The sequence below is a fragment of the Echiichthys vipera genome, assembly GCF_963691815.1.
Source record: "Echiichthys vipera genome assembly, chromosome: 10".
NCBI classification, from domain to species: domain Eukaryota; kingdom Metazoa; phylum Chordata; class Actinopteri; order Perciformes; family Trachinidae; genus Echiichthys; species Echiichthys vipera.
Genome location: NC_139835.1, coordinates 13,252,194 through 13,266,778, shown reverse-complemented (window position 1 = coordinate 13,266,778; position 14,585 = coordinate 13,252,194). Strand labels below are relative to the sequence as shown.

Here is a 14,585-nt window from a genome sequence, read left to right as displayed (position 1 = left end):
GAAAGCACAAGTAGTAGTTCTGTGAGTAGCACTTTGAGTACATTGTGCCATTATACTGAGAGTGTGTGCAGTGGAGAGGCTGGGGGGGCCCCAGTACCCCAGCATACCCAGGATTATTCCTCCCCTTCTCAGGGCTTTCAAGGAATCCTCCCCAGTGGCTTAAGCATGGGAGTGTCCCATCCTCACATGCACCCCCAGGATATTACCCATTCACATGTGACTACTGGTGCCCACTCGGCTCCCCCGAACATTCATCAGCCTGCTCCCATGTCAGGCCACCAGACCGCCAGTGGACTCCCTACGTCGGCTTTAGCCCATCAGCAGCTCACTTATGCCCAGGCAGTTGCTAATCAACCCTCAGGCTCCACACAGGGCCTAGTAGGTGCACAGCAGCACCAGCCGGTAGGCTATGCCACCCTGCCACAGCAACCACCTGCTACCCCCCAAGCAGGCCCAGTGCAGGTGAGACCAGCTGAGTACACCCATCCACACCAAGGTATCTCCCAGGCTGCCGCTTCTGCATCTCTGTCCAATCAAGCTGGATCAGCTCCCTCCGGGTCAGCTAATGGACCATGTCAGATGATGGGAGGCCCACAGCAGTCACAGGCACTCCTTCACACTCAGCCCCAGCAGCCCTCCTCCCTTCAAGCCACTATGCCCCCTCATGTTGGAGTACCAGGTCTTGGCCAGCAGCCTCAGAGCCACCCATGCCATTTGGATTGTCAGCAGCAGAAGCCACAGTCACTCTCAACGCAAATCCAAAACCCGGGCCTGGGCACCCAGCTGCCCATAACAGCTCACCAGAGCCAAGTGTCTGCACCAAGTGTGCCTCCTCCAAACCCTCAAAGCGTTCCCCCGACTCAGCCCCACGCCCACAACACTGGGAATAGCGTTATGATGCCCCCACAGGGTGTTTCACAGAGCCAGCTGTCTTGTGTCAGCTTGTCCCAGGACCACAGTGCCCAGGCCCTGGCTCATGCTGCCCAAGCCAGTGCCCTCTATGCTAGTCTGCCCACCTTCACCACCACTCAGCTACAGGATGCCCAGCGGCTGCTCCTCCAGCACCAGTCAGCTTTGTTGGGGCTGCCCAAGCTGTCCGGAGGGGAGGCTGGATCTGGATCCAGCACTGGCCAGGGTCAAGAAGCTGATGGCAACGCCGCTACCGCCAGTGCCTTAACAGCATCAGCTGGTCTCAAGACTGCTGATGGAGAGGAGGATGGGTAAGAGATTCTATTTCCTTAATTTTTTAATATTTATTTGATTGGCTTTAACCATTTTTTTTGAGCAGTTAATGAACATTTTAGCCCCGGTCTGGAAATCAAAGCCGATTTCTGAGAGATGCTTCCTGTTAAATGTGTGTTTGTAGCTCGTCTCATCAGTTAGTCTGCTTTAAAGCTGGATGATTTCACTGGTTGCCGTGGCAGCTGTAAGGGAAGAAAAGTGTTATTGTTTTCCTAGATAGCCAGCAGACAGTTGCCAGGCTGCCGCAGTCTGCCTGTCCTCTGTCAGTGGGACACATCACAGGGCTTGGCTGGATGTAGCGTCTCCTGTCTTCATCAAGTGGCTGCAGTGATTCAACATTTTACTTAACCTCCTTGCTTGAATCCAGACTTTCTGCATTACAGAACAATTTCGCAGTTCGCCATAAACACTCTCAGCACATTTATTGATGAAAAGCAGGTAACAAGGCAAAGGTTGTATGTTTTATGGTTTTGCTGCAAATTTGATAAAAACAAACTAAATAGTCTAATTCTACAGATGAAACACAATATTTAATTTTGTTCAACAGCCCATCTCTCAAAGCATGGCTTAAAAATACTCTTTCTACCTTTTCGATGACCTCATCGGAAGAGGTAGTGCGTTACTTGTTGACATAAAAAGTATAGTGCAGTAGCCGTTTTCCGTCACTAAAAGCTTATTGATTTCATTAAGAGCTCTCTTTTTCTAACGCCACTATCTCTCTTTCCTCCATCTGTCTTTGTCACTACTCCTCCAGTTGTAACAGTTTGCGTTGAGAGTGATTTATGTAATGAACCAGCTGAAAGTCCCCTGGAATGTCCTCCCAACAATAAGTTTTAAAAACTGGTTTTGAGATTACAGGGAAATTTTAATCACCCAGCAGCACAAGGAAATGCTAACATTTGTCACTCTTACAATCTTAAGCCCATTCTCTCGACCTCTGAAATGTTGTTATTATTATCTAAGCTCTAAGGATGTTTTGCATACCTGAGGTATAATTCTAAAGATGAATTGATTACTGGACTGCTTTTCATGACTGGGAATGTTACTAGTTTTGTTTCAGTCTGTCTTTATGTACCCGTTAGATGGATACTGAAGGACGGATACTGTTATCACATGGCATTTAACTCTGAGGAATGTGAAATCTATGGGGATAAGTTGGATTATTGTCTTTGATGATAAGTAGCATTTGGGTGAAACCAAAGCCCTTGTTTTTTAAATGAGAAGATTGTCTCTGTGAATTAGGCTCACGGCTCATTTCTCTGTAGTTTACCTGCTGTCACATGAATGTACGTTGGTGACAGTGCCTGTTGAGTGTGTTTTTTTGTACACTTACAAAGAACACAAACTAGGCATGTCCCACTTAGGGCTGGGCGATGTGACAAAAAGCTCATAGGTCATTTCATATCCTGATAATGATCATATACATATATATATATATATATATATATTAGGGATGTCCGATAATATCGGCCCACCGATATTATCGGCCGATATTGAGTTAAAAATGTAATATCGGGAATTATCGGTATCGGGTTTTTTACAACCGATGTTAGTTCTGTAGGCTTCAGCATTTCCGAGTGTACCTGAATGCAACACGGGCCGTTTACAGGCGCGTGCTTGATGACGTATAACAACAACAACACGCTTCACTCGTCGGTTGCTAACCGTGGCTAACAAGCTTCAGCTCTCCCGGTGCATGAGATGTCCGTGGTTTGGAAGTATTTCCAAGTGTCACCTACTAACAGTATATGTGCGCTTTGCAATGACTGCAAGGCGTTAGTTATGAGAGGTGGAAACAAGGCGTCTTCCTTTAATACATCAAATTTGATCACCCACCTCAAGAAGATTCATGCGGAGTTATACGCTACATCTGTGCAGCAAAGTGATGAAAAGAAGCAACATCCGACACCGAGAAAAAACATTTTTCTATCGTTCAAGATGCCGGATTCACCAAACGTGTGGAGTCCCTCGAGCCCCGTTATCTCGTGCCCAGGCGCAAGTATTTCTCAGACCAGTGCTTACCCGAATTGCACAGCATTGTTTACAGTCACGTCGAGAAGCTAATTTCTGGTGCTGTATCCGTTAGATCCAATACAGGTTAGCATGTTGAGCTTGACTGCTAATTTATTGATTGTTATATTTGCCAAGTTACGGCTCTGTCGTTACTCAGTCTGGAAAAAGAAAACTAAGTTTGTTTACTACTCTGGACTGAAGCTATGCATCTTCCTTGTTGTGATGTTGTCTGTAATTTTGTTTGAGGCAAAATATTCTCTCTAAAAACACAAACAAATAAATGAATGGCACTTTTTTCAATAACTTATTTTGTACAGTGTTTACATTTGAAAAGCCATGTTGCATTTATGTATGCATCCAGTGGGGCATCACAAGAAAATTAGGCATAATGTGTTAATTCCATAATAGGTGATATGTGATGAATTTTGGTGTAAAAAGGCTGCATATATCGGTATCGGGTGATATCGGTATCGGAAATTAACGGTTGGACAATATCGGAATATCGGATATCGGCAGAAAAGCCAATATCGAGCATCCCTAAAAAATAAAAAAAAAAATAAATAAATAAAAAAAAAAAAAAATATATATATATATATATATATATATATATATCATGATATAGCATTTTTTAATAGATCAAATTAATGAGTGGTTTATGTCAAATCACCACATAGAAAGGTTTTTTTCCTATTGCACTGTGATTTACAGGTATATACTTGAAAAAAGATACTCATGTTAGATTTAGGACTGGACCTGAATACTCTTTGGTGGGTAGGTATTGAGTTTTCATTTACAGCATTTGGACATTCATTCTTTAATAAAAAAAATACATATATTGTTTTTTGCTTAATGCAGGCTTTTAATAAAAACAAACTGCAAAATACAATTATCATTGCTACCCACATAACAGTTTGCAGTTATAAAATTCAGTTAAACATGTTATTATAAACATGTAGACTTGATAATTATTTCAAACTGCATCTTAACTGCGTGTCAACAATAGTCCTATATTAGTTAAGCCTATCCACAACTACGACTAGGCTTTATACAGTGTGAAATACATTTGCTGGCAATTATTTTATAGTTAAGAGTGTGTGTTTTTTTCTGGTTTTTTTTCATCGAGTGTCGCTGATTCCCGAGTCATAAAAACTTTGCGGGAGTTCTACGCACGGTTGATAGTTGGTGTAGGAATACGCGCACTTCTCGCGCGCTTTCTCTTAATACCAGCATTTGCACCGCACACTACTGCACATTTCTGCATGTCTAGGAAAGGTTTTTGTGCGTAGCAAGCATTATTAATAATGCCCCAGATGTACGAAAAGTTTTTTTCAATGGTAAGTGTGAAAGAGAAAGAAACTGATAGGCCAGCTTTGCTTTGGTTTTCAGTTAAGTTCTTGGGACAAAAAGGGGGAATAGCATAGCCTAATGATTTAAAATGCACACTTCAGAAAATCTAATTAGCGACTGCAATAATATATTGCAAAGCTCGTAATATTAGAGTTGTATAAAAGTTGCGAGGGATGTGTTGATCAAACTCTGATGAGGTCTTTTGAGGCTGCCTACAACTTGGGCAAATGTAGCACCAATGTTCTTGTGTGTTTAGGAGAAACTACACACTGATGCTGCATAGTGAGGAGTTCAGGGTGTCTCGGACATGGAAGCATTCACTGTAAAAACACATGGCCAGGCTGTCATTGTTTGTAAAGCACGATACCTCTTGTCACTTACCTTTTAACTGGGGCACTAATTGTGTTTTTGTTTTCAGTTTGCAATCATTTTGTAAAATGACTACTCTGCACTAATCGTTGATGTCCAGTATTTATTTATTTATTACCTTATACTGTATCTCTCAGATGTAACGTAGGAGCAACTAGGTATTCATTACTTTCATAAGTATAGGGTACAGTAGAAGTGATTGCACCTTTTTTAAAGTCTTTTTTAATGGGAGCATTTCTAAGACCCGGGACTTGTTTCCTTTGTGTACTAATTGCAGAGCAGCCCGCTCCTCTCATAAAAGCTGATTTGTTCTCTTTCTGGTAGGAACGTATATACAAGTGTGTTCTGGCTGGTGGTCTATGGGCTTTATCAGTGATTGAACGGTCTGCTGTGTCTCTCCTGTCGACATATTTTCAGGTTTTAATGTTTGGAATGACCCGGCCCTCATAAATCACCTCCTAAGGCGCAGCTGTATAAACGTCATGGTCTCTTTAGAGTGTCAGTGCATGTGTTCTTGTATGTGTGTGTTTGTGTGAGAGAGAGGGTTAGTATGTTAGCTGTGTTTTTAGTATATGCATTCTGCACTGATGAGTGTTTTATTGGCCAACACTAGGAATATGTCCAAAAATCTTTGAGATAATCATCCACCTTTTAATGTCCACCTCCGATGTTCAAGGTAACAAAAACTTTAACTAGCGAATGTAATGTTTCAAACCTGTAACAAAATGGTTTATACAGAGTCTGAAGTAGTTCACAACATTTATTTATCATTTACATTTATTTGTAGGACAAGACCAAAAGAGCTTTTGCATATTTTCCTTTCCATAGTGTCAAATGATAAATTCCCAGTTCATTAAAACTGTAAACCGCTGTATTTCCTATAACAATAATCGTGATATCAAAATGCTATATTGTTACATCCCTAATGTTATATTTAGGATATTTTCACCGGTTACCTTGCTGTCCGACAGCCCTTTCCTTTTGTGTCCTCGCCACTAAAGCGGGCACATGTTTTGGCTTCCAAGAGGGCACTTTGATGTGCGTTTTGGCTCCCAGGGGACATTTCAGCACGCATTTTTCAACAATTTGGCCACAAGCCACCTTTTTTTCAGGATTTTGAGTAGAGCACCTTTAAAAGTGGACTAGTCCCCTAATTCCCCCACGAGTTCACTCCTAACGGCGAGGAATCGATTACTCACGCCCATCCCTACCGCAAAGTAACTTGTTATTCTCCTACACAGACGCACGTGCAAGCTTGCTCTCACTGACTGTGTGTGTGTAAAACTCCAACAGAGAGAGGACTCTTCAGCAGTGCGAGCAGATTTTCTGTGTATCTAATTGCTCTCTCTCTCTCTCTCTCACATAGTATACACAAATAAGCTGTTTAAAGGAGTTTGACACTTCGTTAACACATTTATGTTTAAAGATCATGTTAAAAAAATCTCTGATGTTTACGCCTGGCATGCTTGCAGTACCCTGGGGGAAACCCTGCAATGGTCTCATAGAAAGGAATGGGGATATTGCAACTCACTGCTATTGTTGGTCTGAACACCAGCCTAAGTGTGTCTGTTTGAATGTGTGAAGGCCCAGGGAAATGTAGCTCTGGCTGGCAGCATGATGGCTATCTCTGCTGTTGGCTGTTTTGAATTTAATCTTCCCCTTGGCAGTGCAGGGAGCCAGTGTGTGCTCTTTGGCTGGTGTTGCTTATTGTGCGGAGATCAATGGGATCCCCAAAATTCACAACACACAGAGGAAATGACCCAACCCAACTTAGTAAGGTCTACTGACACTCGTTGAGACCTCTGGGGAACAGACTGGACCAGATGGAACCAGACTGAGCAGAGTTGTGCATCAGTGTTGCAGCTCTGATAAATCTAGCCATTGTGTTGCTCGAGTATTTCCTCCAGTGGTGTCTGCTCGGTAGATCATTTTGTATGAGCATTGGCTTTAGGAAGGTTATACCATAGACTTTGACAGATGTGATGTCTCTTTTTACAGTGGGTCTTAGATAAAACAGTTGTCTAAACATTGGCCCCATCTTGGTTTGTCTGTGGCTGTACCCACAGCTGTAAGAGTTTCAGCTAAGTTCACACTACACAACCCGTAACTTACATGATTTAAGGTGGGAGGTCATGTTCGTCGAGAACAAGTGATGGGCAAAGTTTTTCTTGCAAAGTTTGCATGTGACCTTTGGGTCATCCTTGTTCTTTCCTAACATGATTGACTATGATAAGTGTTAATCACAGCTATTAAACAAGTTCTATTGACAAAAATCCTCCATAGAGCATTGTACTTACAATGAAATAGGCCCTTATGATTAGGAACTGTCAGAATATCTCTGGACCAAGCCAGAAAAAGTTGCTTTTTCAGATTTTGATGTCTGACACAGTTTTGCTATCGCTGACCCTCAGTTTGCTCAAATGCTGTCGGAGGGACTTGTATTACAAAACATGTATCTCCTAAGCTCTTTGTGCAATTGCAATCACATTTGGTGGATATATTTCTAAGTGGCCATGACAAATTTGGTGCCAATTAGCCAATAGGTGGCCCTATAGGAGCATCATTTAATTATAACTGAAGGAATCTCTCTGTATTTATGTATGACAGTCCTTCGCATATCTCAAGAACCGTTAATCCGTTCGATGCTGCAAGCAGTGCTTTCCTGGGCCAAGCAATTGGCACGCTCCTAACGGGAACGCAGCCTGAATGGTCACACACTCAGGCACACCCCTGGCGACGCAGCTAACGGCAACACCAGGACCCAATGAATTGATTTCCCAGTTGATTTTGTGAACTTGAGCTGGAAATGATTCATGGACTTGATATGCACACAGGTGTTAAGATTGGACAGGTGTTGAGAATCACTTCCTGATGTCATGACACTTGTTATTTTTTGTAGCAAATGCACCAATAATGTGGCAGTGTTCCACTGTTGCCTTTTAGATTGAGCTCTGGCTTGTCCACAGTTGCGCTACAAGTGTTTCACTAAAAGTAAACAACATTTGTTATTTGTTATGCTGCTGACACCTCCCCCATTCCCACCACACAGACCAAGCCAGAGAACACCAGAACACAGCAGGGCAGCAACATGCTGTGTATGAGCGAGAGAGGGAGGCAGGTCTCACTACACGCTACTGAATATTTACTGTCTTTCTCAGCCAAGTCGTGAAACGTGAATGGCAAACTGAAACGGAAAAAGATTGTGAGCAGTTTACTGTGTGTGGATGAAATGGAGGTTAATTAAAAAACCCTTGCATGTGTATATATCTTGATAAATCACCCCATGTCTTTGTCTGTTGTTTATTGGTGTGCTTTGTGCAGATGCGTCATTGATTTCAGTTGTTTCTGCCTCTCCTTCTTTCAGGCTTATTTTTCCATCAATAAACCAGATTGTTTCACTTTAGTGTGTGGTGGGGAAACTAATGGTCTGTAATGGATGATAATGGATTGTGTTTTTAGCCTGCCTCTCATCTATGGGAAAATTACACACACACACACACACACACACACACACACACACACACACACACACACACACACACACACACACACACACACACACACACACACACACACACACACACACACACACACACACACACACACACACACACACACACACTCGCTCTCGCTCTCGCATACATTTATTCTGAAATACTGATATTTTTTATTGTTTAGACTTAGCTGTGGCTAAACCTCTGCTGTACTAGCATGTTTTTTTTTAAATAACCAAGGCACAACAAAAACCTTTATCTTGGGAAAAAAACGCTGAGCAAAACACTTTCAGATCCCTACCAGTTATTGGTGTTAATCTGTCACCTGGTGACAATTGACTTAATTGTTGGACACACCCTATTTATCTGGGCGCTCTCCTGGTTACTTTGCAAGATGGCAAGCCGCTCTAACGTGACTGTAACCCTGAGACAGCAGGTTGTCCAGATGAAGGCCAAAGTGATGACCCTCTCAGCCATCAGAGAGAGGTTGGGTGTTCCAAGTCTGTGATTTCAAGAATACCGAAACAGATTAATTTAAGTCCCCCGAAGAGGACAGGATTATGCGAAAACTCTCAATGGGGAATTGGTTCAACACTGCAGCTGGAGTTGCTCGCCAGTTCAGTGTTTAACAGGGCAAGGATCTGTCTTTGCACACAGTGTCTCGCTGTTTAAGACAGTTTGGACTCAAAGCCCACTTTACAGTGAACAAACCTCATCAGCAGAAAGAATAAAAAGGGTAGACTTGCTTTTGCTGAGGAGCATATTGTGTGGACAGAGGAGAACTGGTCCAGAGTGAACTTTAGTGACTACCTTCAATTTATTTGGGTCTGATGGGAAACATAATGTTCAGGGTAGGACTGGGGAAAGACTGAACCCAAAGTGTGTAAAGAAGTCTGTTAATTCTAGGGGAGGAAGTGTCATGGTTTGGGGGATGTTTTCTGCAGCAGGAGTTGGTCCTCTTGTTCAGCTACATGGCAGGGTGAATGCAAATGTTTATGTGAACCTTCTTCGGAACCATGCAATACCTCCACTGCAAACGTCTCCCAATCAGCTGCAATTTTCATGCAAGACAATGCCCCCTTTCACACTGCAAAACGGGTTAAGCAATTCTTTGAAGCTAAGAATATTGAAACAATGAAATGAGCAGCCCAGAGTCAGGACCTAAACCCCATAGAGAGTCTCTGGAAAATCCTTGGCAACAAAGTAATGTCTAAGAAACCCACTACAGTTAGTGAACTGTGGAGGAGACTGAAAGAAGAATGGACACAAATCAAACGAGAGCAGTGTGAGAAACTAGTGATGTCCTGTGGGCTCAGATGTGCTGATGTCATTCAAAGCGGTGGCCTCTACACTTCCTATTCATTTTTTAATCCTATAGAAGAAAACATTGTTGAAATCTTTTCTTCTGATACAATGGTAACTGTTCACTAATTTTGTTCACTGTTTTTTTTCTCCACAAAATAAACATTTTGTTGAAGTGTTATTGTTATTTAATAAAAAAAACATGCTAGTACATCAGTGGTTTAGCCACAACAATTATTCTATAAAATCCTGGACACTATAAAAATAACAATATTTCAGAATAAAACAAGTATTTATAATTTTTTCTAATTTTGATCTTCAGTGTATTTAACTGCGCCAAAATGCATTACGACTCTCCAGACTGTCGGACTGCTAAGCAGACTTTTTAAATGGTCAACCCTCTGATAAAATAATTCCAAATGAGGGTGAGTGACATTTAGGTACAGATTAGAGTAGGGCTGCCTGACCCTGCTCCTGGAGGGCCACTGTCCTCCATGTTTCAGGTTCTCTCTGCTCCAACACACCTGAATCTAATGATGTGCTATGATGTGAATATTTAATAATATTCATTTAACTTAAATTAATACTGGAAAGTCATAATGCAGAGATACAGATTGATGTAGTACACACACACACACACACACACACACACACACACACACCCCGAAAGACTGCTGCAAAACGTGAGATTGTCTGTCTCGTGTTCGCACTTACAGGAAACTCTGTTTGGTTTAGGCGAGGGGCGGTGCCTGGGTAGAGCGTGAATGAGGGAGGACATGACGCACAGACGGAGCTGGTTCGTAATTTGGTCATAAACATCCGAATCTCTTGCATTCTTTGAATTTGTCTGATAATATGGGTGTCAGTCCTTGACTACAGAATTTCCCAAATCTCGTTGTCTCTCCAGTTAGACATTTGTCTCAATCCCATCCTCTTCACTGTTGGAGGCTTGTTTTCTTCTGGAGTTTGCAGCATGATTGAAACAGGAATTACCCAAGACCCTTGAGAAACTAGTGCCTGCATGATAACAAATCAAAATCAAAATAGCTCCTGTATTGCTTTAACATAGTGTGTTAAAGGTTCTTGGTATTACTAAAGAATCAATTCAGAGTTCTCATCTGTTGTAGAATCCGTCTTATGGAACAAAAAGATAGAGGATTTATTCTTTTGTTGTAACTGAGACCTCCTTTTATCTCCGGCATGCGTGGCACAATATTTGTGTAATGTATGACACTATGAAGTGTTGATGGAGGTTTCATGTTGCTACCCATTTTTATTTTTAGGCTTTAGTGGTCTGCCACTGTCATCCCCCTAAATGTGAAGGCAATATGCTGAATCATGGCCAGCATTCCTGTGGCCAGAACACTGTCCAGTCAGCTCCAGGAATCAATCACGCACACGCACGCACGCACACACACACACGCACCAGACACACACACACGCACATGACATTGCTATTGGTGTAAGAATTCTTAGCCTTACAGGAATAAAAGCTGCCAAGGTCGTCCTAGGATATTGGCAAGTCATTACATTCTAATGTAATATTGTGCTGTCACCAGATTGATGATTGTCTTATCAAACAGCTTTGTCTATAATGAGGCGAGTGTCCAGTGCGTAACAAGCAATGACTACACTTTGTCTACAGGTCCTTGAATGAGTTAAATATGAATCGCCAGATTTAATGCTGGATTATTAGTATTCCATAGATTTTGCAACTACATGAGAAAGGGTGAGAAATCAGCTAGGACTGCAACAATCTTGTCTATTATGTATGTGATTAAATGTCTGTAAAATGCCACAAAATAGTAAATTATCTCCATCACAATTTCCCACAGTCTTTTGAGATAAATTTACTACCATAAAAGCAAATATTAACATCTGAGAGGACTATATATTTTGGAGTTTTTGCTTAAGAACGTAGTTAAAAGTAACTGATCATCAAAATACTTGCTGTTTAATTTTCTGTCAATTGACTTAATATTTAATTTCCAGAATTGACTCCAATTGCATTAATTCAGCCCCGGATTATTTTCTTCAAAGATGTTTAGAGAAGTTCAGAAGAAAACGGCTGTTGTTATTCTAAATTTCAATGTGAAACATCCAGCCATCTATTTCCATTTGCTTATTGTGGGCTGGGTCGCGGGGACGGCTGGCAAAGCAGAGTATTCCCGTCGCCCCTCACCCCAGCCATGTTCCAGCTTCTCCTGGGAGACCCCGAGGCATTCCCAGCCCATAAGAGGATATGTAATCTCTCCAGCATGTGGAAAACCTCTTAACGGGAGACAATCGTGTTCAGATGCGCAAACTACTCCAATTTGCCCCTTTTGAAGCAAAGGAGCAGGTCCAAGCTCACTCTGGATTTCTTAGTTCCTCACCTTATCTCTAAGGGTGAGATATGAGATACCAGTGTCATGCCTGTGCAAAGTTGAGTTGAGGCTGGCTATTAGAACCCGAACAGTGACCATCATTTAGTGTCACAGGATAACTGTTGATTTATGCGGTTTGCTCAGGTTGTTGGTCTCATCTTTTCAGCCTTTCTGCTCGGCTGTGATGACGTGAGAGCTCTATCCACTGAGTGTCTTTTCCCATAGGGGTTGATGTTCATTCACTCTTGCTTTGTGTGAGCTAATCCCCTTCTCTATGCTCTGTGGCTGAATGAGGGTGGCTGCTAGAGGGAGGGGGTGAAGTTTAAAAAAAAAATCCCTCTCCCTAGTCTAGCCAGTTGCGTCTCTTAATAGCATGAATACAGCGCAGAGACACTTGGTGTGCGTGTGTTTGTCCAGCACTTTAATCCCTGTGTAGTTTACTCATTACCACATGTTGAATTTATTCAGGTAGACCATACAACAACAGTTGCCCCTTTTGGAGTGACCAAAAGTCACAAGTCACACAAAATGTGTTTGAATTTATTTTTTGTTATTATTGCATGTCTCATACCTTTCCTTTGGTCTTTATAATTGGCGCAGTCGCTGTAGCATTAATGCCAGCTACTATATAGTCTGCCTGCAAACCATTTCAGCTCTGTAGATAGTGCTGTGCCACCCCCTGCTGGTTGGCAAGCTGAAAACTGCCTACATATTGTACACCAGGCCTACCAAATATATGTAAGTGGGTCATGTGACCACTGTTTTTAGGCTCAAAAGCAACATATTTGTCAATCCCTAAATGTCTTGACATTGACTGGTCAAATGAACGTAGGAGAGTGCTGAGGTACCACCGCTGTGAATGCTCCCTTTCAGGCATGCTAGCCTTGATGCTGGGAGGGGAAATTGATACACCACTACAAAAGTTTATTTCCTTTTTAACCTGCTCAGAGGAATAAATTCTACTCACTGAGTTTCATGGCCAGTGAACTTTTAATCGTATTGGACATTTATCCAGGCCCATCATAATGTGTTTGTTTGGGTTTTGCACATCTTTAAGGCAGCCACTGCAGCTGTTTTTTTTGTGTTTTTACTAAGTCATAAAAATCTACTTTTAGATTTTTGAGAATTGCATGAAATAGAAAGTCCATCACTGTGATCATTAAATTGTTTTGTTCATTCTAAAAATGACATTTTTAGTGAGTGGAGCTGCGGTTGAAAGTTAATCTGTGCGAAAAGGTTTATGCATTCATGTGCTTCAACATCTGAGACTTGAAAATCAGTCATGTGAGAGTTATTAAGGTCACAAAGCAGTCGTTAAAGTCACGTAAATGGCAATGTGAATTGTTATGAAACCACCAGGGTGAAGATTTTAGGATGAAAGGAAGGCATAAGAAGTGTCGCAATCCAAGACCTAACCAAATCTGGTGTTGGTGTTGACAAAAGTGTTCAAGAGTACACATCGATAGCTGTTTCCAGTATTTATTTCCGGTTTGAAGCTTATTAGTGATTTTGTCCCAGACTTGTTATTGCACCAGTATAATCCCTAAAAACACTAAAATATTGCTTAACTCTAACTTCTAACTCCTCTAGGTCACTCTTAGCTTGGGAGCCGCAGGTCATCTTTCATTTGCTCTGGAAGTTTGTTCTGGCCCATATCATTCAGACAGATTTCCAACAACTTGAGATCTGACGGGCAAATCACAACAGTTTGTCTCATGTGGGGGCGTGTTTAAGACGATGATTGACATGAGCGTCATGCTAGAATGAAGTTACTAAACATAGTTGCCAAACATAACTGGAATACTGCGTCCAGAGGAGCTTAAAAGGCTCACGAAACTTAGATCAAATTGTCAAACTAGGTGGAATAAATCAAGATTCTGTTCCTGTTAATAGCCATCCACCAAACATTAATTTTAATGCCATGTTTCTGCGTAACATGACGTCAACTTGGCAAGTCGTGTACCAACGCTTTCTGCAAAGTTCTTATTCCTATTTGGGAAGGTGTTCACATTAATTTTCCCAGTAGGGAACTCGATTTTCCGATTTTTTTCCGACACCACATAAATGCTCGGTAACTGTTCCTTTAGAATTATCCACGTGTACATCTTAATTGCCATACAGTGGCAAAAATATAAACATTTAAACATAAAGTTAAGCACTTTACAGCAGTTTGGCTGTAAAGTGAAAATATGTGCAGCCAAGAGTTAGAGTGCTAATTCCTTTACAGGTTATGGAGGATGTGTGAGGGGTCCTGTGTGATGATGGTTGTTTTAACTGCCTTTGCGTAGAGATCTGATGGTGAGGACCAGGTCACTTTGAGTTTATTATGTGCAGACTGGAGAGAGGTCTTGAGTGAAAGCTGTTAAGTATGTTCATTGAGCCACAGATGGAAGCATTGCAGTTTATTTGAGACTATTCTGGAGCTCAAGGACCTTGGATTAAAACATGCCCT

At 41.8% G+C, this 14,585-nt stretch overlaps 1 protein-coding gene across 1 annotated transcript in view; it reads left to right on the top strand.

The window, feature by feature from the left end:
* LOC310952614 (TSC22 domain family protein 1-like) overlaps nucleotides 1–14,585 on the top strand; it is a 33,618-nt gene that overhangs the window by 2,047 nt on the left and 16,986 nt on the right. Inside the window, exon 1 of the mRNA XM_083921270.1 lies at nucleotides 1–1,220. This exon is cut by the window's left edge and continues 2,047 nt beyond it. Within this exon, the coding sequence (XP_083777396.1) occupies nucleotides 1–1,220 (1,220 nt within the window). The remainder of the gene's footprint in view (nucleotides 1,221–14,585) is intronic.